Genomic DNA, 22,778 nt, shown 5'->3' on the forward strand with positions numbered 1-22,778 from the left:
TCAAACATTTTTGTACTTTTTAAATGGTGTGACCTTAGAAAAGCTACTTAACTTCTCTATACCTCAATCCTCTCACCCATGAAGTAGGGATCATAATGGTACCTGCATCATAAGGTTGTTGAAAGGATTAAATAGGTTACTACATGTTAGTGCTCAATATTGTTGTGACTAAGGAGGATGGCTTTGGATGGTAACAAGTTTACCCTGTGAGGTTTGTGTGTGCAAATGCAGGGCTGGGGCAGAGTTAAGTAGTGGAGTCTGGAGATAGCAGAATTACTTTGCACAAACAAATGAGAAGAATTTGGAGTTCAAGGTAGGGGAGCAATCACAAGAGAAGACAAGGAGGAGAAATGAGGGAGAAGGGAGAAATTAAAAGCAATTTCAGATTTTCACTAGTAGAATGGCAAGATATCTTTTAAGAACAGTCATATTTAATTTGAAATTCCTGATGTTGCTGAGATCGAAACTGCCACTAAAGTAAAATGGTGCAACTCCTTGGAGAGCAATTTGGTGCTATCAAAATTAAAATGTACATATCTTTTGATTCCAGGAATCTATCTTACCTTAGTACTTGCAAACAAATTCATGGCCTCTTTGTTCGTAATACCAAAAGCTTGGGAACCACCTAAGAGCCCATCAACATAGTATATCTACACAATGGAATATTACGTAGTTACTACAAAGATCGAGGCAAAGTTATAATACTATTCATGGAATAATACTCAAACTAAAAAAGACAGTTCTATTATAGGCAGAAGGGAAGCACCAAGGAGCCAATGGGAGGAGCCATGCCCAAGTCCAAGCCAGAGTCTATATTCTAGAGGAATATAGAGACATCGTGTTTGGAGTGGCTGGTGGGGGTGATGAGGATTGGGAATAACAATACCTTGGGATGGTGGAATCACAAAGCCTCCCATAAGAGTTGCGTGTAGGCAAGATCCCCAGGACAGCAGTTGGGGAATTAGCAAGAGGGAAGGTCTCTGATGATTCCTTTAAAAAACAGCTGGTACTTGTGGTACTTGTGGTTATCCATATAGAAATTTGTAGTTGTGTGGTGCCTCGGTGGGTTTGTTTTGCTTAATGGGCCAGGGGCAGATCAGAGAAAGGTAGTAAAGAAGCAGGAAGATGGGGCTAAGAAAATGAGGCAAGGGAGTTGTGGGTAGATAATCAGTTATGTAGATTTTTAACTAGCCTTTCAACTGAACTCAAAGGATATTGATTAAAAGATTGATATCAACAAAGAGAGGCCTCACTGTCCTATTAAACATTTTTAAAAATCAATAACTTGCATGATGATCTAGCTGGGAAAGATAATTAATAGAATGGATGATAGCGGTGAGATTTAAAATCATCTTGACAGATTGGAGCAAAGAACCAAAATCAACAAGATGAAATTTGACAGGGATCAAGTGAAGACTTACATTTAGGTTTAAAAAAAAAAACAAAAAAACACTCCACTGTATAGGAAGTAGTGGTACTAGCTTGGCAGCATTTTATGTGAAAAAGGTTTAGGACTCACCAAACCCAATGCAGTCACTGTTTCATGAAAAAACACAATGTTCGGGCGCCTGGGTGGCTCAGTTGGTTAAGCGACTGCCTTCGGCTCAGGTCATGATCCCAGAGTCCTGGGATCAAGTCCCGCATCGGGCTCCTGGCTTGGCGGGGAGCCTGCTTCTCCCTCTGACCCTATCCCCTCTCATGCTGTTTCTCTCTCTCTCTCTCAAATAAATAAATAAATAAAATCTTTTAAAAAGAAAAAAAAAAGAAAAAACACAATGTTGAATCAAGAAAGGTAACAGTCTCACCGTGTTTTGAATTGGCCAGTTCCGGGAACCCCATATTGAAAAAGACATCAGTGAACTAGTATATGCCCATTGAGAGAACAGATTGGAGAAGGATCCGGTAACTTTACCAGGGGAGGAAGAATTAGTGGAGTTGAGAGATATTAGATATGTGGATAAATAATAGCTGTCCTCAAATAGCTTACTTTGTCAAGTATAAAGCTAACAATAGGAAATTGACAATGTTCAATCATTTTAATCTATAAAAATGACAATTTCATGTGAATCAACCTAAGTAGAAGAGGATGTAGCCTCATTTTATAATGTAGCAGAGAGCCAATGAGAGTCATTGGGTGAAAAGGGGAAGCAAATATAACATCAATATAGGAAGGCATTTGTCACAATCAGATGCTTGCGAGCAGAATGAGCTGCCTTGCCCTAGGTTTCCTGTCACTGAGAGAGCCCAAGTAGAGCTGGGGGACAGTCTACTGGGGACATGCAGAATTTTCTGTATTTAGTGGGAGACTCTCCGTGATCCAGCCTGAGTCTCCAGCTTCTCCAGCTAGACACCACAATATAGGGACAACCAGATTCCTGAGTGCCCTGGCCATTCTGCATTCTGAGTCATCCACAGGGGAGAGCACAAAATTGGAGGGGGGAGGTACATCAAAAACAAAGAATAAAAGGAAAATTCTGAGGTGGGACAGCCAGGACAGATAAGTACATGTGAAAGATACAAGAATGGGGAGGACAATAAATCCTGGCTAAGGGTTAGGAAGGTATGGTGCTGCTGGGCCAGGATTTTAGGCTTGCAGATCTGATATTCTTTTCAGAGTTTGGGGTTATAGCCCTGTAGCTTTCTTCTTCCCTCCCTATGGCTCACTCTCCCTTCCTCCCCTGTAGGCAGCCCTTATGGAAACTCTGAAACTCTTTTTCTCTTTTCTTCCAGATGGGGAGCTCTGGCAGAATGTTCTGGCCTGTGTGCAATGACTCCGTTCTCTCTGCCAAGGGATAGAGCTAAAATCTGCTTTCTTGGAAACCAGCTAATGTCTTTAGGAAGCATGACCTTAGTTAGGGAGAGATTGGGATCTTTGAATAAAGGGGAGGGTAAGAAAATAATGTTCAGCATCCACTGGCACAGTGATTCACAAGGATATTAGGATCTGAATACCAAAAATTGATTTAAAAATGGAATCTTCAGTCTTGAGATGTAACCTCACAAAGAAGACTATGTTGGTCTTCTTTGAATCTTAGATAACTCTAAAAGGGTTTTCAGCAATCTGTGGAGGAGGCAACAAATCTAGCTCACATTTCCACGGGACAGATATTGAAAGGGACACGTATGAAGCCCAGAAACACATTACAATCGATTTCTTATTGAATCCTCAGGAATTTGGGGGTTATAAGAACTTTTGTAAAGTCCAGAAAGCCCAGAACATTGCTATAGGCCATCGGTAACCAGGCTGAGGGAAAGAGAATGGAATTTGGGGTGGGGTTAGGAAACCTGACTTCAGTCACTAGATAGGCCCCTGACTCACTATGTGATAATGACCAGTCACTTCCTGGCTCAGCGTTCCAGTCCTCTTCTCCCCAGCCCCTGTCGCTGTCCAAATAAAATAAAAGAATGCTTTTCTTCTTTCTTGAGAAAGCGAAGCATGATTGTTTCTATAAAAGCAATCTGGAAAATAGCCAATCCCTTAGTGTAGCAACGTGAGATGATTTTGTTCCTTTTATAACCAGTGTGACCTCCTGGGTGGTACATAAAGCCATGAAGACCCTAAACCTCTTCTTTGTTTCGCGGATCCTCAGTTGGGAATGAAATAAGTGGGTGGTCTGCTTTCTTCTTCTGTCTCTTCTGCCTTCTGGGATGACACGGTCCTGTTGCTAAGGAAGGCTTCTGGAGAGAGATTTGGGAGATAACTGGGTAACACCCAACTAGGTCAGGGAATGAGTCAGGGCTCAAGGACTCGATACCAACCTCTCCCACTCCTGCCAGGAAAGCTCTGGGGTGAGACAGATGAGAGAGTTGCTGAGGGGCGGGCCTCAGGCCGCCTGCCCTGAGGCCTCTGGCTTGCGGTTTCACCCTGGTTTGCCCTGTAGCTGTAACGTGTCTGCTGACACGCAAGCCCGGACAGGCCTTCCCTCCCCCTTTCCCAGACTTCTGCTCCGGCCCAGAAACAGATGGCACGTTCCACCCTAGAAGTGACTATGGGAGAAAAGAGAAGAAAAGGGAAGAACAGAACCAGGTGGAGAAGTGATGCTTCAGAAAACACAGGGCAAAATTAAGAGACTTTTGTCTCGGAGGTGAGCAGGAAGCAGAAACTAAACTCACCTCCAGGGAAAGCAGAATAAGAAGAGGGCAGAAGGGTACTGTGGCTGGGCTGACATGGGGGGGGGTGCGTGTAGGTAGAACAGGACTGAGGGCTAAACCTGAGGAGGACCCAGCAGCACCCTCCTGGAAACCTGCAAGCCTCCAAGCAAAATGGCAAACAGCGACATTTCTCGTTTGGAGGTACTCAGCTCTGACAAATCCATCTCTCTTTCCTCAGCGCCATTTCCAGTTTGTGGCAACTCTTAGGACTCTTCCTCCAGGGCGAGAACAGTGTTAGTCACCTACTGTCTACCGATCACATTTCCCTATATGAGTTCACTCAGGGCTCACAGCAGCCTGACGAGGTCAGTTCTATGATCCCCATTTCACAGATGGGTACACTGAATTTGAAGTAGTGGGTCCAGGTCTGTATCAGTTGCCAGAGCCCTCATGGATTCCGCTACCCCAAGCTGCCTTTGATTTGAAGTCAAATCAAATCAAAATGATGCCACAGGAGTAGAGACTTCTTAAGCCTTCCAAGGAGCAGGCAGGAAGAGACCAGGTAAGGAACAATGAGCAGAGATCTCTAAATCTCTGAACGGAGGTATTTGAAAATCCTGGAACGGTTAGTATTACTAGGCCTCCCCGCAGCCTGAGATCCCAGTGCAGCCTTGGTACCCTCTAGTGGAAGTTTCCTGCATTCACGCAGCTTCCCTGGCTTCAACCCCAAACTGCTGGGAGGGAAGCCCTCATTCAGTCCCTGGAGAGCGTCCCAGAAGAATGGTCAGTGGGAAGATACATGTTTCTATGTCAGGGTCCATGGGGGGCAGAGGAAAGAATACAGGCTGGAGGGGAGGCGTACTGAGCACTCGGTTCACAAGGGGCTCTAAAGGGAGTCCTCGCTGGTATATAAATGAACTCAGGCCTTTACATTATTAATAGGAGTTCAGTATACATCACACGGGACTTTGGCTTTTAGGGCTCTAGAAAGAGACTTTTTTTTTAATGGGCAAAATTAGTGATCAGAGACACAAAGTGACTTGCCTGAGGCCACAGGGGAAGTCAATGTCAGCAATGGTGGGACTACATCCTTGTCTCCTGCCTCCCAACCCAGAGCTCCTTCTACTCTATCACACTCCCCTATTTGTGGGTTGATTGATTTTAGCCATAAGTCGGTGTGCATATAAGGATATGAGGTTGTATGTGTAATCAGGGAATTGCTTTTGCCCACAATTTATTTCCTGCCCGCAATCTGTACACTTTGCATTCTTTTGTTCAACACATTTATAGAATGCCAGTTATTGCCAAACATTACTCTAGGCACTGCTTTTCAAGTTTGTGGACCCTTTCCCAGGGTGCCCCAGCATAAGAGAATAGGCTCCCACGCTCCGGAACCCCATGCTTACAGCCCTCCAGGGAGCCCTCCTGGGGCGTCTTCCTCGGGTTTCCGATGCTAAGGTGTTAGATTTATTTCTGTCTCCCTCCTCCTGCAGAGGTAATCCCTGAGAATGGAAGTGGGTTAGAAACAGATTACTCTGATCCAGGGGCTTTGCCCTCTCCTCCCTGAATGTGGCATGGGGGAGGAGAGGGGCAAGTCACAAATAGCCTGAAATTCCCTTTTAGGATTATTGCTTGATTTCGCCAGCTGGGGTGAATGGGGGGGCAAGCAGAGGCAAGGGATTACTTTTAGACCGAGCTTGAAGAGCAGGCTACGTGGGCTTCTTTTTCTGGCTGAGCCCAATGAGCAATATCTCTTCCTCAATATACCTTTAGAAATAAGGAGTCTGAGGCAGGCAGAAAAAGGTAACGGAAATGGCCTTTGTCCTCAGCAGCAGGGATGAGTGGAAGGATGGATGAGAAAGAACAGCTAGCAGAAGAAAGGTAGGCAGCATGGAAATAAAGGGTCACTTGTGGGCTCGGAAATTACCTGCATTTTGGTAGTCTTAGCTTCAACAGAGGTGAAAACTGCTGCTGAGGGGAAGAGAGCTAACACACAGGGCTTCCCCTGAGGATTTCCAGTTCATATCCAGGTTAAAGGACTTATGGTTTCATATCCTGGCTTTAGGGACACAGCACTGGGATGGACTCTGGGGGAAGGGATGTTACCTGTGTCCAGAACAAAGAGTGGTTACACTTACCGGGACTCTGCTAGGCTCTGTGTATACCTTCAGGACTATCATGAGGCTTGGGAGCAGTGGCCATAACTAACCAGAGTGGGAACTCATTTAATGAGTTATTAAAAATTCTACGATTTAGGTGTTTATTTTATTATTATTTTTTTAAAGGTTTTATTTATTTGACAGAGAGAGAGAGCATGAGTGGGGTGGTGGGGTGGGGAGTAGAGAGAGAAGCAGGCTCCCCTCTGAGCAGGGAGCCTGATGCGGGCTCGATCCCAGGACCCTGGGATCATGACCTGAGCCGAAGGCAGATGCTTAACGGACTAAGTCACCCAGGCACCCCTGTGATCTGGGTATTTAATTATTCCCTTTCTATACGTAAGAAAAAAGGGTGGGGCTAAGATGTAAATTCAGGCACTATAGTGTTCTTAAGTACTATAGGAAAGCTATAGACGGTTAACTCTTGGAGTGATAGAGAAGATTTGCTAACATTGTTAGCTAAAGATCAGTTGGGAACATTTCTTAGTAAGTCAGAATTGTTGGTTTCCTCTGTCACTTTATCTTGAACAACTCACTTATTTTGCTTTTCATGCTTTCACTCAAGAGAGGGAAGTACAATATAAACACATGGCAAGCCTATTACTTGCTTCAATCCAAGTATCACATTGTTTACTGTAATCAATAAATATTATAATCAGAATCTTCCAGTTCTCCAGAAGGATTTTCTTAGTTCAAATCAACCGTGCGTCTCCTAGAATGTAGGTCACCAGGCACAATTTCAGAAGTTCCAATCTCTGATGTCATCTGCCACTGGGAGGAGAAAAAAAATGCAAGTACATGTCCCACTGCTCAAGGGATATCCCATTCTCTTTGGCTCCATTGAGAAATTTCAATAGGAAAACAAGGGATTCCAGGACCCCCCTGTATTTGAAGAAACAGGAAATCAACTTTGCTATATGCCTTGTCATATTCCATCTGGGATTCTACTCATCCATCTATTGAATAAATAAATATTTGAGTGTCTACTATGTGCAAGACTGTTTTTTGCAAGGCTGAGCTCCCAACCACCTTACTCCTTCCTCTAATTGCTCTTATTTTGCCTTTTCAGAAATGCGAACTACTAGGGTTGTAGGATTCAAAAATATCCTTTTGGTGTTTGGTGTTATTTCTCCAACAGCTCCCAATTTTCCAGGGAGTTAATGAGGTAGGAAGATAATATGAATTTTCCAAACGAGCAGCTATTTTAAAAAACCTACTTATGATTCATCTCAGAATGAATTAATTGATATCAACTCCCCTTATTATTTCATCCAGGCTGATATAGAACAAGTTTGCATTCCATGAGAAACTGATCACAGGGGCCCCTGGCTGGCTCAGTCAGCAGAGCATGCAACTCTTGATCTCAGGGTTGTAAGTTTGAGTCCCACGTTAAGTGTAGAGATTACTTTTTTTTTTAAGTATTATTTATTTGACAGAGACACAGTGAGAGAGGGAACACAAGCAGGGGGAGCGGGAGAGGGAGAAGCAGGCTTCCCACGGAGCAGGGAGCCCGATGCGGGGCTCGATCCCAGGACCCTGTGATCATGACCTGAGACGAAGGCAGACGCTTAACGACTGAGCCACCCAGGCGCCCCTACTTTTTTTTTTTAAAGATTTTATTTATTTATTTATTTGAGAGAGAGCACATGCGCACAAGCAGGGGGAGCAGCAGCCAGAGGGAGAGGGAGAAGCAGGCTCCCCGCTGAACAGAGAGCCCAACAACTGGGGCTCCATCCCAGGACCCTGGGATCATGACCTGAGCCGAAGGCAGACGCTTGCTTAACCAAATGAGCCACCCAGGGGCCCCAGATGTAGACATTACTCAAAAATAAAATCTTAAAAAAAAAAAAAGGAAAAACAGAAAGAAAAGTAAAATCTCTCCCACTCCCCCCTGCTTGTGTTCCCTCTCGCTGTGTCTCTCTCTGTCAAATAAATAACTAAAATCTTTAAAAAAAGAAAAAAGAAACTGATCAGAGGGCAGACAGAAGTGATCTGGGATGTATTCGCTACTATGTAAAGCTAATATAAAACTCAGTGATGGAGGAGATAATCTCGGATAGAGTTTCTCAGCATTCTGTATTAATAACCACTCATCATGGAATGGAATTTCCTCACTTCGGTAGGGAGACCGGTAGAAAAAAATTCGCATTTTATTTTCTGGGGCATAGAGTCTGTTAAGAAATAATGAGCTATCTCTCATTTAAATGCTTAATAATATACATTCTTTTAACACATACATATAGCACCCTAATTTCATGTCCCTATTAATGTGTCATGCTATAGGTTCAGTGCTGTGGCTAGAACTGTGGGGATATTCTTACCCTTGAATAATTTACAGTATAATTGAGAAGCTAAGATTTAAGGCAATACAAGTGATCCTGAAACCCAAAAGTAATCTTTCTCCTTTGATAGTCCATAGCATTTTATCTGGACTTTCGTAACAGTTCTATTCCAGCCTGTAAGCTCTTGTATGTGCATACCACAAGCTCTTAACTCATTGCAAAATAGGTAAGTGCTCAATAAACACTAATTGGCAGAATAAGATAAGAACCTACAGGTAAGTGTGGGAAGTGTTTGGCATTCAGCAATCATGACAGCATTGGATTTTCCAGGATGATCCCAACATCATAAATCCTTTAACAACCGAACGTGAAGCAGTACAGCATAGTAATTAGAGCATGGTTTCTGGATTCAGTCAGCTTGGATTTGAATCCTAGTTCTGACAGTAATTAGCCGTGTGACCTTAAAAAAAATTACATGCTTGATTTCTCTGTGACCCAACCTCGTAGGTAGGAGTATTACTCTTGTTTGCAGTGAGGAGTGATGAGTTAATATATGCAAAATGCTTAGAAAATTGCCTGGCACCTGGTAAACATTTCTAAAGTATAAGCTATTATTTGTTATGATTAAACCCGTGCCTCTTTCCCAAAAGGACAAACAAGAAATGTTTTTGTCAGTCCATGTGTCTTTTGCTTCAAAAACACAGTATTATGTTTGTCCAATAAACACAGTAGACATTAATCTCTTTAATTTGACGGTAAGAATTTTCTTCACACGGTTCAGATTGGGAAAAGTAGCGCTGTTTAAGGTTACATAGCATATTGAGGTCAGATACAGATCCAGAAACCAGTCATTTTCGTTCCGTGATCAAAGTAGATCAAAGTAGGCACTGAAGAAAAACACTTGTCTCCGAAGGGCAGTACCTTTTCATTCTTCGGGGAATGCAAGCAAGGTGCAGCAACATCCCTATCTTCACAAGTATGCAGCAACTCCTTGCGGCCAGAAGGCCTCGAGCGCAGGCGCAGTTCGCGCCCCAGCGCTCTCTGGCGCGTGACAGCCGTGCGCTCCACCCCACCCCCAACGCCGCTAAGTGCGCACGCGCGCAGTCCGTTCTCTAGCCACCCCCACAACGCGCACGTGCGCGTTCGCGCCGCTCACACTCGGCGGAGGGCGCGCGCCCCGGAAAATTCCACACCCGGGGAAGCTCCACCCTATGCGCCCTCTCTCGTGCCCTCGGCTCGTAAAGCCTAGTCCCTATCCCAGCGGCCTTTGCGGCACCAAAATGGCAGCCCCCGTGCCGCGGGGGTTGTTTTGTTTATCCAAAGCTTTAGGATGGTGGTCTCGTCAGGTGGGTAGGGACCGGGTGGGTAGGATTCTAGGGGCTGGAGGAGGCCACAGAGTAGAGGGGAATACTCGCTTTGCAGCTGTCCTTGGTGGGCTTGGACGATACAAGTCACACCTAGTTAGGAAGAGTTTGAGGTAGACGGGACCCAGCTACTGAGCTAAGTGGCGGCGTGAGGAGAGCCCCTTAAAGGCCCCACGAGGACGAGCAAATTCTCGGGGATGAAGTTTCTCCAGTTTGCTTTGGGTCTGTGTGGCGGGGGAGGTATTAAAGGGGAAAGAAGTCATGGTTTGGAAGCTGGGCTCGCTTCCCCTTGGTTCTTACGCATGCGCTAAATTGAACAGTTGGAAAGGAGGGAGTTTCATATCGTCACTGTACTGACAGTAAAACTCACGGTCAGAGAAGAGGTCTGGCTTTTAAAGGCGTTATTGATCTTTTGGGAGCTAGAATGACAGAATGAAGTTTACAGTTAGGCTCCCAACAGAATGAGCAGGATGTAATCCGAGTAAATATAAGGGAGATGCCAAGAAGAGGACTTTTCTTATGCTTTAATAATAGCATTGCTCTCTTTTCAGTGTTGGGTTGATGTTTAAGTTTCCCATGGGACTGAAGGTTCTTTGAAAGCAGAAGCCTTGCTTTAATCAACTCTGCATCCCTGGGACTTGGCATAGTCGTGTACTGTGGAACGTACCAGAGGAAAGCCTTTAGATTTTATTTATTTATTCATGAGACAAGAGAGAGAGGCACAGGGAGAAGCAGGCTCCCAAGGAGCAGGGAGCCTGATGCGGGACTCGATCCCAGGACCCTGGGATCATGACCTGAGCCGAAGGCAGACGCTTAACCGTCTGAGCCACCCAGGCGCCCCAGGAAAGCCTTTAGTAAATGTTGAGTGGTGTTAGTAAAGGTTGCTTACAGGCTTCTAGTTAAGACACCCATGAGTGTTTCCCCGCTGATACGTGGCTTTATAATTGTTCCTAAGTCATTCTTTGGATGTGCCCTTTCTGTCTTTGCTTAGAGTTTGTTCAAGGTAGATTTCTTTCCAGGTCACCTTTATCCTAACCTTTTCCTGTCTTACAGCCAGTCCTGGTGACTCAGTCCACAGTTGTAGTTCCAGTGAGAACTAAGAAACGTTTCACACCTCCTGCTTACAAACCCAAATACAAATCAGAAAAGGAGTTTATAGAATTTGCCCGGAAAGCAGGTCTGGTCATTCCTCCAGAACGTTTGGAGCGTCCCCTACATCTGGCCTGTACAGGTGAGGCATGGTATTTCTGAGACCCTGACTGAATCTCCTCCTGTCAGAGATATTCTGGAAAATGGAATGATTTAAACCGTGATTGACTGTATTTAACTAACTACAAAATCAGCTCAGCCCCAATAATGATTTACTTTGTGTGTACCATATTTTAAAAATATTTATTTATTTTATTTTTATTAAAAGATTTTATTTATTTAATTTACAGGGAGAGACAGCGAGAGAGGGAACACAAGCTGGGGGGTGGGATGGGGGGGTGGGCGAGGGAAAAGCAGGTTTCCTGCCAAGCAGGGAGCCCAATGAGGGGCTCTATCCCAGGAACCTGGAACTATGACCTGAGCCGAAGGCAGTCGATTGACCAACTGAGCCACCCAGGCACCCCTAGTTTATTTATTTTAGAGATAGAGAGCATGCACGTGCACATGAGTGGGAGGAGGGGCTTAAGGAAAGAATCTCAAGCAGACTCCCCACTGAGCTTGGAGCCCTACTTGTGGCTGGATCCCATAGCCCTGAGCTGAAATTAAGACTCAGATGCTTAACTGACTGAGCCACCCAGGCGCCCTTCATGAGGTCATCTTTGATCTTGTTTACACACCTGTTCTTAGAAGGCAAGGGTGAAATTTCTCCATTTTGTACAAGAAGAAATTGATGCTCTGAGAGAAGACTTAAATTATTCTGTTTTTTTCTAATGTAACAGAGTTCCCTATATGTGGAAGTCTACTTTATTGGTCTACTTTATACCACAGTACCTCTCAATTTTATATGACCTCAAGATGACTTTTTCCTCAATTTTTCAATGCCTTCTTGTTTTCTTCTTTCACTACAGCTGGTATCTTTGACACCTACATTCCTCCAGAAGGTGATGCTCGCTTGTCATCTCTTGCAAAGGAAGGATTGGCACAGAGAAGTGAGCGATTGAAGAAGAAGGTGGCCTCACAATTGTCGTAGGTGTCTGGGACAACTGGGAATTAATATTAGAACACAAATTTCTTGTTGCTATTTTATTCCAGAGAGGCCATCTTAGGTGAATTGGGTTGGACATAACTCCTTTGATAACTTGACAGTATATTTTTCTCTGTAACAGAGTTTAATTAATGTAGAAGAATATGGGCTTTTTGATTCTTAGCCTCTCAGCCTTCATTGGTATTTTTGTCACATCAGTTAGGGAGGTGACTTAGAAGTTTGTAGAACACTTTTTTGATCACATATTTTAAAATTTTAAATAATGATAAGAGCATATTTATATGGGAAGTACCTTAGAGTTTGAACTACAGAGAATAAAAAGCCAAAAAGGGTCAAAAAGACAGACCTGTTTTACGGAGCTAACTAGGTCTTAACTAAGGAGCAGAAACCAAAACCTTCTTAGTCTCTCTCTTAGTTGAAAGGATGGAAACATTTAGTATTTGTCACGCAGAGGTTCTTTGGGATTGTTTATAGATTTCTGTGCAGAAGCATATTGAGTCTTTATTAATTCTTCATGTAGCCATGAATTTATTTCTCTAAATACAGATCTTATTATATCACTTTTCCATTAAACCTCTTTTGTGGCTCTCTATTACTTGAAAAATAAAATCCAGACTTAGCAGTATTCACAGCTTTTTGTAAATCTGGCTCTTGTCTTCCTTTCCACTGTCATCTTCTTATTCCACTTTTCTCATCCTAAATCAGCATTTCCAAACTAATTGCCAGTTCCTTGACAGTGTTGTGCTGTGATTCTCTGTCTTTGTACATTCTTTCCTTTGCCTTGAAAATGTCTTTTTCCTCCTTTACTTGATAACTCCAACTCATTTCTGAAGGACCAGTTGTGCATCATGTCTGCTTTTAAGCCTTCCCTGACTCTTTCTGGAGCTGCCTGTACTGTAATTGTAACCGTGCACCTACACTTACTATTTTTTTCTTTTTTCTTTTTTTTTTTTTAAGATTTTATTTATTTATTTGACAGAGAGAGACACAGCGAGAGAGGGAACACAAGCAGGGGGAGTGGGAGAGGGAGAAGCAGGCTTCCCGCGGAGCAGGACTCTGAGATCATGACCTGAGCCGAAAGCAGACGCTTAACGACTGAGCCACCCAGGCGCCCCTACACTTACTATTTCTGATAACTGATTTCCTCTCATGTATTTCTCTCCGGGATTGTGAGCTCTTTGGTGGTAGGGTCCATGATGATGATGAACAAAGCACATATGGTTTTATCATGGACTTACCATATAGGGGAGGAAAACAGCCATTAAATACTGATTGCACACAATTAAATAATTACAGGTATGGTGAAGTATGAGTGCTATGGGATCACATGACAGGGAAAGAGAACTTGGTCTGGGAGTTCAGGGAAAGCTTCCCTGAGAAAATGACATTTAAAGCTGGGACCTAAAGGATTGCTTGCATTTAGCTAGGTAGAGGGGTGTTGTGAGGAATAGCGTTCTAGGAACACAACAGCACAAGCAAGGCTCTGAGGTGGAAAGAATGCGGAGGGGGTGTCAGATTTTGTCAAATGCTTTTTCTGTGTCTATTGAGATAATCATGTGATCATTGTCCTTTATTCTATTGATATATTGTGTTACATTAATGGATTTTTGAATGTTAAGCCAACCTTGCATTCCTGGGATAAATTTCAGTTGGTTACGGTATTTCTCATCCTCCAATATATTTAACTCTTTGATTAGATCAGAATTCCCTGTTTACATTATTATAACTATGAAAAAATACTGTTGACAGCTGAGTCGTGCAGTACATTATCATGACTTTTCCTGCATTTTTTTTTTTTTTTTTCTGGAGTTAAGTTGTGTTTTGTTTTTTTTTCCTCATTTGCTTACAGAACCTCTAGTTGTATAAATTTCTTCTCAGCGCATTGAAAACGTTAAGTATTTTATTAATTTCATCTTCAAGAAGAAATCCCTCTTGACCTTTCTTACTTGTTTCTGTCTGGACTGATTGCTCTTTAGACCCACTGTACATCTTGGGATCTACTTCTCTCATCCTCCTGATAACTCCTTTTGTCTCGCTCTGGTGTTGTATTCCCTGTTTCCTGGATTTTATGTCAGTCTCTCATGGTTTATGCTGTTATTTTGGTGGAGCACATTCCTCAGCAGCTTCCTGAGAAAGGGTGCATAGTAGATACATGAAATCATTCAAGTCTAAGAAACACTCTTTTACTCTCCCACTTCATTTATAATTTGCCCAGGTGTGCAATTCTGAGCTAAAAATAATTTCCTTAATTAATAGCACTGCTCCATTGTTTTTCTAACTTCTAATGTTGCTAGAGTTAGAAGCCTGATGTCATTCTGATTCTTGAGCCTTTGTGTAAAACCTGTGTTTTCTTTCTTAGTGTTTATAGGATGTTTTCTTTGATGCCAGAATTCTGAAATTTCACTATAAGAAGCCTTGGTCTTTCGTTAAAATGATTGATGTGTGAATTAGAACGTTGAATTTACAGGACTTAGAACATTCAGCAAACAATTATTGAATAAGTGGACAGACATTAATGACAGTTAACGTAAGTTGTGAGTTATGGATATTATATGAAGTTTTTAGAAATGATTCTTGGGGTACCTGGCTGGCCTACTTGGTAGAGCATGCGACTCTTGATCTCCGGGTCGTGAGTTCAAGCCTCACGTTGGGCATAGAGCTTACTTAAAAAGCGAAAAAAGAAAGAAATGATTCTCATACTTAATTTTACAGAATCCGGAAGATAAGAGAACATGATCCGAATTTTAAAATAAAGGACTTCCCTGAAAAAGCTAAGGATATTTTTATTGAAGCTCACCTTTGTCTGAACAAGTAAGTGAATTCTATCTTATACCTGTTATGTTTTCAGCAGCTGTTATTCTAGGCACAGGGTTTTTTTTTTTTTCCTTTGGTTAAGAGTTCTAGAGTGACCTAGATAAGTCTAGGTGTGTGTTTGAGCCAGCCAGGCGGCCCTAGGTTCATTTTTTAATGTTAATTTCTTATCTTAGGAATTCTTACATCATATAGGTATCATAAATTCTGTGTCCATGTCTGAGTATAACGTGGGCTTAGGACTTTAATTTTTTTAGTCCCCCCAACTCAGCCCCAGACAGAGAGAAGCTTTATCTCTCTACTATTTTTGTAGTCTTCCTTTGTTGCAGGTGCAGGACTTGAAAGTCAGAGCTTCGAGCAGAGATCTCAGTTCCAACTCCCTGCTCTTTGAGGGTTCAAGGATTTAGGAAGAGTGTTCCTAGCCATCAGATCCTATTTCTAGATCCGTTTAATCATCCCATATGCTGTCATGATGTCAGGTTGTGTTCTTTCTATTCTGGTTTTAGTTCTCTTTCCTTTTAGCATCTAGGAAATTTACCTTTCTTGTGAGCTAGAGCATTTTAAAATGTATGTGTGTCTGTGTATATTATATTCCATCCAACATTTCTAGATGTTTATAGTGGGAGTAGTTTCACATGAGCTCAGTCCATTATGTTGGCCAGAAGTGGATGTCTTCCTTTTAATTTTTAAGTGTAAGTTCTATTGTAAATGGTAAGTGAATTCCTAGACAAGGGAATTTATTTCTACTGAAGATCTCTAGGCTAGGATAGTGAGAAGGAAGAGTTCGTTGAGAGGTGCCAGGCCTGGTGGTGGTTGTAGCTGTCATCAACACTCAGGTTAGTCCAGCCTAGTCTAGTCTAGAGCTACAGTGGGGCAAACGGCTTGGGGGAAATGACCTTTTCTGTTAGGAGTAGAGGTGCAAGGGAAGCATGTGGACAGAACTCATCCCTTACCCACTCTGGGATTAGGGACAAGATTGTTTGAAGGAACAAAGATTTAAACTTCCCAGGAGTTATTAAACTGTGGGGAAAAGTCATGAATGTGTATCTGAAAGACACTAATTCATGCCTGATCTCAGGTTTATTTGAAACCCCTCAGCTAGGAACCTTCTAAAATCCTGTATGTCCAGGAGCTGGGATTTGCTGTCTGTTTTCTTACTATTACTGCATAGAATCAGCATGACTAGGTCACTCTGGTAGCAGCAAGGATTGGGGGAGGTGGGGGGTGGGGTGGAAGGAAAGGACCAGAAAAGACAGCTGCTTATCTTTTGGCTAGGTTCACAGACAGTGTGAGATGTGGGACACCTGGCTGGCTCAGTTGGTGGAGCATGCGACTCTTAATCTCAGGGTTGTGAGTTTGAGCCCCATGTTGGGTGTAGAGATTATTAAAAAAAAAAAAAAGTGTAAGGTGCAAGGCAATCCAGTTGGTATTGATGGTGTGTCTGAGGTAAGAGAAGATGAGATGAGGTTTTGATTTTTTGTGATGGATTTGTGAGGGTCTCTTGCCCTTCTTAAGGATGTATGGTAATTTCTGAGAAATTTGTTTCTGCTCTTGAGTTTCAAAAATAATTTCACTCTGCAATTAGATCTCAGGGTCTTTTAACCATGTTCATCTTTATGTGCTCAGGACTTAGCATATTACCTGGCTTATTGTAGGCGTGCAGAAAATGTTTGTAAAAAGAATTGTCCATTTTGAGGGCCATTTTCAACTTTCAGAAGGGGTATCATAAAGCAGGAGCCAGTGATCTATATCTTTTTCTTTTTTAGCTCAGACCATGACCGGCTTCATACCTTGGTAACGGAAAACTGTTTTCCGGTAGGTCTTCAACCTCCTTAGAACTGTGGGATGCCTGAATGGGCAGATTCTAGACATCACCTTCGGTTTCTTAAGAAGGATTGGTTTTGCAAGTACAGGAAGTTTAAGGCAAAAGCTGAGGTTCCTTTGTTTTTGGCTGAAAGGTCCTGACTTGATATGGACTTTGGTAAGAGCCCTGCGGATGAGGAAGGAGGAAGACCCACAGCAAGCAGCACTGAGACCTCAGGCTATGGGGGCTGAGGTCAGCGTGTGGGCCATATTAGGCAGCCCTCTGTGCACCTACAGTATAATAAAGGATCTAGCGAGCATTCAGGAGGCTTACATAGTGTGTTAACCAGGGTGCTAGGTACTTGGGGAGACGCCCCAATATGGGGACTTTGTGGTTCAAGAATAAGAACTTTAGGGATGCCTGGGTGGCTCAGTCAGTTAAGCATCTGCCTTCGGCTCAGGTCATGATCCCAGGGTCCTGGGAGGCCAAGCCCTCTCCCTCTGCCTGCCCCTCCCCCTGCTTGTGTGCGCATGTGCTCTCTCGCTGTCTCTGACAAATAAATTAAAAAAAAAAAAAGAATGAGAACTTTAGTTTCTATCAGCTCAGCCTCATCTCCCTGTGGTCACATACAACTGATGTGGTCCTCGCAGGCTAGCCTTTCTATCCCTGTAAAATCCCATTCTTCAGTGCTAGCAGGCGGGGGGGATAAGACAACATATACGCAGTCAACAGATATACATGCAATAACTAGCAGGTTATAAAAGTGTGAGGGAGGGGGCGCCTGGGTGACTCAGTCGTTAAGCGTCTGCCTTCGGCTCAGGTCATGATCCCAGGGTCCTGGGATCGAGCCCCGCATCGGGCTCCCTGCTCCTTGGGAGCCTGCTTCTCCCTCTCCCACTCCCCCTGCTTGTGTTCCCTCTCTCGCTGTCTCTCTCTCTATCCAAAAAAAAAAAGTGTAAGGGAGGGGCGCCCGGCCGGCTCTGTTGGCAGAGCATGCAACTCTTGATCTCAGGTTGTAAGTTCGAGTCCCATGTTGGGTGCAGAGATTACTTAAAAAAAAAAAATCTTTAAAAAATAAAAAATATATTTAAAAAAGTGTAAGGAGGGGGTAATGGTGTATTAGATAAGCTGACATTTTGGAGTGTGGTTTTCACTGATTTGGAGAAGGTTCCTTAAGAAGGTAGGTGGGTCTTGAGTTGTTGATTTGGGTCATTTCGAGGTGGGCTTAAGAAATAGCTTGATCAAAACTGAGGAAGGAGAGAAACGGCAGGCACAGGAAAGCATTTGGTGGGATATGTTGTGTGATGGCTGTAGTATCGATGGAGGTGAGAACAGGTGTGGAAGGACACACCAGCTTTCCTAAGGGAAAGGAAAACCCCAGTTGACCTTTTTCTCCTCTGCCCTCAGGACATGGTCTGGGACATCACATATAAGACCGTCCGCTGGAGCTTCATAGAATCTTTAGAGCCACCGCAGGTGGTTCAGGTTCGCTGTTCGAATCTGCTGAACCAGGGCAACGTATACGGCCAGGTCACTGTCCGCCTGCACACCCGGCAGGTAGGGTCACCAGTCTGCTTTCCTCCTAGCTTTTCTTCACTCTCAGGTCAGCTACCTACCTCTGGGGTCCTGGGGACAGCTTCCCAAGACTGGGCTCTAAGGAAAGGTTCACCATGGTCTTCTTTGCTCGGTCAGTGTGCCCTACGCAGTGCTAGATGTTAGCTCTGCTAAGACAGGTGTGAGGATACTCTCTCCCACCCTTCCTGATCCTCCCTCTCCCACCTCTCCAGCCCTGGTCAAAGACCCTCCAAGAGGAAAGTGTCAGTAGTTGATCACTTAGTCTAGATTCCGAATTCCGAAATAATTTGTCCTACCCATTAAAAATTTTTGTTATGGTTGTTTTAAAATGGTTTTGTGGCATAAAAAGTAAAAATAAAAACAAAGAAAAATAGAAACAAAACAAGAAAACCAACTCTGAGTACTAACAGACCAGATTTGCTTTCATCCTTGCAGACTCTGGCCATCTATGACCGGTTTGGCCGGCTGATGTACGGACAGGAAGATGTGCCCAGGGATGTCTTGGAGTATGTTGTGTTTGAAAAGCACCTGGTAAATCCCTATGGGAGCTGGAGAATGCATGGCAAGATCATTCCCCCATGGGCACCCCCTAAGCAGACCATCCTTAAGGTAAGCATGATTTAAGAGAGCTGGGGCAGTGCTTATGCCATCTTAAGCCACTCCTGTTGGGCTCCACCTAGTGGAGAGAGGGGGTGATGCAGCACCAGGGAAGGGGAAGCCTCCATGGAGGAGGTGAGGGTGAATCTCTTCTGCGTAAGTCATGGGCTCAGATGGTAGGTAACTCAGCTTCCTGCTCTTTCAGACGGTGATGATCCCTGGACCCCAGCTGAAACCCTGGGAAGACTATGAAGAGCCACAGGGAGAGGCCCATAAGCCTCAGCTATCTTGATGGCAAAAATGACTCCTGGGTTGAAACATGGGTGATGAGGTGGCTAGACGCTGTGGAGTCTTAGAGCTGTGAAGTCCATCATCTCTCCATCATGCTGTAGAAAGATCTACCTTTGTCCTTTCCTCTCCTGCTCGGGTGTTTCCAGCCATCTCCTCGGCAGCCATGGCTGATGGCTGGTCCTAGGTGGGTGGGTAGCTGATGTGCACATCCATGAACCCAGTTCTTTCTTTTTAAATTGTATGTCTAGCTTCTGAGTCTCAATGGAAAGTATGTTTTGGATACCTGTTTTTTCTGCGGTGGAGACCGTCAGGAGCAAACTGGCAGAATTTTCTTTTTAATTACAATGCAGGGATTAGAGTTTGAAATAAAACACTGTCAGGGTATTGGACAAACTGTGGTGAGTTGTGTACCTGTCCCCGGGCTTAGGCTAGAAGTAGACCAGAGGGCAGAAATGGAAGATGGGCTGAACTGTGAGTGATGTGGCTTCCAAGAAGCCCAGACATGGGAAGAATAATTAGTGTTCATTGAAGATTCAAGGTCTTTTCTCATATGCTGACTCACCTAATCAGCATTTGTACTTCATAGAAGAATGTAAATCCAAAGAAATCATTTATCCTTTAGCCTTTGGATTGTGTTGCTAATTATCAGCTGCATCCTGGTGTGGTCCCAGGAAGCGTGGGAGGAGGCAGGGGCCATGGAGGAGGTGATACATTTGGGAAACCCATCTGTAAGACTTTGTTCCCTGATTTCTAGCACCTCTTGGAGATGACGACTGTTCTTTCCAGCCCCCACTGGTAAGGCAAATGTACTAGAATATGAACCTGTTTTGAGTGAAGCAGCCTCGCCCCTCCTTGTTCCTGAGCTCTAGCTGGGCTGTCAGGAGGAGGATGTGGGACTTGATCTGCTTAAGTGTCCTGGGTGGTCTGAGGTATGACAAGGGAAATCGCTCTGTACCAGCAGCAAGCTTGGCTTGTACTATAACTTTCATCAGCCCAGTGTGGGCTCCCCTTAAAAAACAGGACCTTAATTGTCATACTTTCTATTTTCCCAGCCTAGAATTTTCTTTTAATGAGTCTGTCACTTAGGGTCAGGATTAATCTGTTCTGACCTTATCCTGAGAGCAGAATCCAAAGAAACTAGAATCAGGTCAAGAATAACCTAACTCCTTGGGGTGCCTGGGTGGCTCAGTCAGTTGAGCATGCAACTCTCAATTTTGGCTTAGGTCATTATCTCAGGGTCCTGGGATGGAGCCCCAAGTTGGGTTCCGCACTCAATAGGGGAGTCTGCTTGGTATTCTCTCTCTTTCCCTCCCCCTTTGCCCCTCCCCCCAATTATGCTCTCTCACTTTCTCTCTCTCTCAAATAAGTTTATTAAAAAAGAAGAACCTAACTCCTCAGTCTTTCTGAAACCACCATCTCAGCAAAGTCTCCAACAGACCAGTCCTCACTGGGGAAAACTGATGTTTTTACAACAGCTGCTGAATGCAGACTACGGGAACGAGATGTGTATGCCTAGGGGAGAGGCAGCACTGGTGGGTTAATCCAAAGCAGCCACTCTTAATCATACTACTTAAGTCTCAACTCTTTTGGCTTAAAATGTACATCATTTTTGAGGCATTTCTGCTGAAGTGAGGTTTGGCCACATCCTATTTGCCTGAGCCCTGGATTAAGGCAAAATGAGAAGGCAAGTGCTTTCAGCAGGATCCACAGCTGGGGAGTATGGGGTAAGAGGAAGTAATCCAGGGAGGGTAGGGAAGCAGAGGAATGAAAAGAGCGCACTTACTGGGCACGTGACCAGTTGATTTCTCTGAATATGTAGAAACAGTGCTTCAGATGACTGTTTCCTCCCACTCCCCAAGGTCTGTGTCAGGGGTCTCTAGATAATCCTGAATAGTGGCTAAGCGCTAGCTGCCACCAGGGCACCAGAGGATAAGTGCAATTTCCATTTCCCCTTGGGATCAGATCCAGCGGAGCAGATGGCCCAGATGTAAAGGATTGGCTCAAAGGGCTGGGCAGAGACCGTCTGCAGTGCCAGCCACAGAGCTGGGGACTGGCTGAGAATTAGCCAGACCACCCCGAAGGCCTGAAGGCTGCAGTGTAGTTACCTCGGGCTTACTCTTGTTTTCCCACCTATCTACTGTGCCCGTTTAAGAACATTGGAGAAAGAAAATCACCATAATGAATAACCTAGAACTAACTCTAGTGGTCAAGAAAAAGCATTCTTTATTTCCCCCCCCCCATGGTTTATTTCACAGCAGGGGTTATAGGAACAACTTTTCTGTTCCCAGCTAGACCAGACCCAATGGACTTGTTCTGATGTGCGGTTAGCAAAATTGTCATCGGCTTAGAAGCAGTGAGGTTAACTAGCTAGAGCCCAGAGCAACAGTACACTTTAATTACTGCTCTGAAATCCCAGGGCAAGGGACCAGGTAAGTGGGAGGGGCTAGATATGGGAACAAGGGCATCGAGTCCCTGAAAGACTGGGTTTTTCCATTCCTTGTTTTGGAAATAGAGCATTTTGCTACTTTTTCTGGCAAAGTCCTGAAGCTGCCCAGAGTGTTTATATGCAAACTCATTTTTTCCTCCACTGGGTATTTGGTCTCTTGTTTTGTCATTTCCTTCCCTGTGAGTGGCATCAGGATCTGCGCAGTTAGAGGGTGAGCTTATTGCCATCTTCAGGGCCCCTGCCAAGCTCTGCCGTGTTTAGTCTGTCTGTTTCCTCACCCCACCTCACCCCTGCCAATGCCGGGACTTTGACCAGTGCTTTTCTCTTTCCTCATTTTCCTGTGATGGTATCCTCTCATTCCAGCACTGTTCTCTAGGACCACTTAAGCAAGGGTAGCCTGAACTGACTTGAGAGGATAGAGCTGAGCTAAGAAGAAGGCTTTGTTTTAAACAGTTTTTTTTTTTTTTTAAGATTTTATTTATTTATTTGACAGAGAGAGATAGTGAGAGCAGGAACACAAGCAGGGGGAGTGGGAGAGGGAGAAGCAGGCTTCCCGCTGAGCAGGGAGCCCAATGCGGGACTCGATCCCAGGACCCTGGGATCATGACCTGAGCCGAAGGCAGACGCTTAACGACCGAGCCACCCAGGCACCCCAAGAAGAAGGCTTTGTGTTTCCATGATGCACTTTCCCTTGCCCTCAAGCCTCGAACCTCGTAGCATTACTCTTTCTGAGGGCAGTTTTTGTGCCGGCTGTAAATAGGACCTACTTGCTTTCTTGCTTCTTGGGAAGGCAACTGATGCAGGCCTCTTGTTACTGAGCAAGTGATTTGGAGTTCTCACATCAGAACCAGAAACTCCCCTGGCTCCGATTGCACTGACAACAGAGAGGGGTCCGTTTGATGACAGCCCTGGGAGGCTGGGAGGAGAACAAGCCAGTGAGGTGAACTCGAGATGTAAGAGATGGGGCAGACGTGGGGAGGAACCATCTGAAAAAGCCAGCAAGGGGCACACGCAGACGGAGAGGGGGTCTAGAAGGGAGGGCTCCCCCCCGGGCCAGTGTGGAGGACTTAGAGCCACTGCCTTTTCTCCTGTGCTCTCGGTCTCTGGTGTTGCTTTGGATGCCAGATGTTGATAAGGAAGTAGGAGTGCTTGATTGACTGTACGTC

At 44.4% G+C, this 22,778-nt stretch overlaps 1 protein-coding gene across 2 annotated transcripts; it reads left to right on the forward strand.

Moving 5' to 3' along the window:
• Positions 1-9,674: 9,674 nt before the first annotated feature.
• On the forward strand, positions 9,675-19,553 carry MRPL45 (mitochondrial ribosomal protein L45). Of its 2 annotated transcripts, XM_021704126.1 has the most exons (8): positions 9,675-9,876; positions 10,948-11,125; positions 11,952-12,069; positions 14,801-14,899; positions 16,666-16,714; positions 18,111-18,260; positions 18,714-18,887; positions 19,081-19,553. In XM_021704126.1, the coding sequence occupies exons 1-8, from the start codon at positions 9,742-9,744 to the stop codon at positions 19,165-19,167; spliced, it is 990 nt and encodes a 329-aa protein (XP_021559801.1). In that variant the 5' UTR covers positions 9,675-9,741; the 3' UTR covers positions 19,168-19,553. The 2 variants fall into 2 exon arrangements, with proteins under 2 accessions (XP_021559801.1, XP_044777508.1); XM_044921573.1 differs by lacking the exon at positions 18,111-18,260.
• The last annotated feature ends 3,225 nt before the right edge of the window (positions 19,554-22,778 follow it).

The sequence above is a fragment of the Neomonachus schauinslandi genome, chromosome 15 (assembly GCF_002201575.2).
Source record: "Neomonachus schauinslandi chromosome 15, ASM220157v2, whole genome shotgun sequence".
Taxonomy (NCBI): domain Eukaryota; kingdom Metazoa; phylum Chordata; class Mammalia; order Carnivora; family Phocidae; genus Neomonachus; species Neomonachus schauinslandi.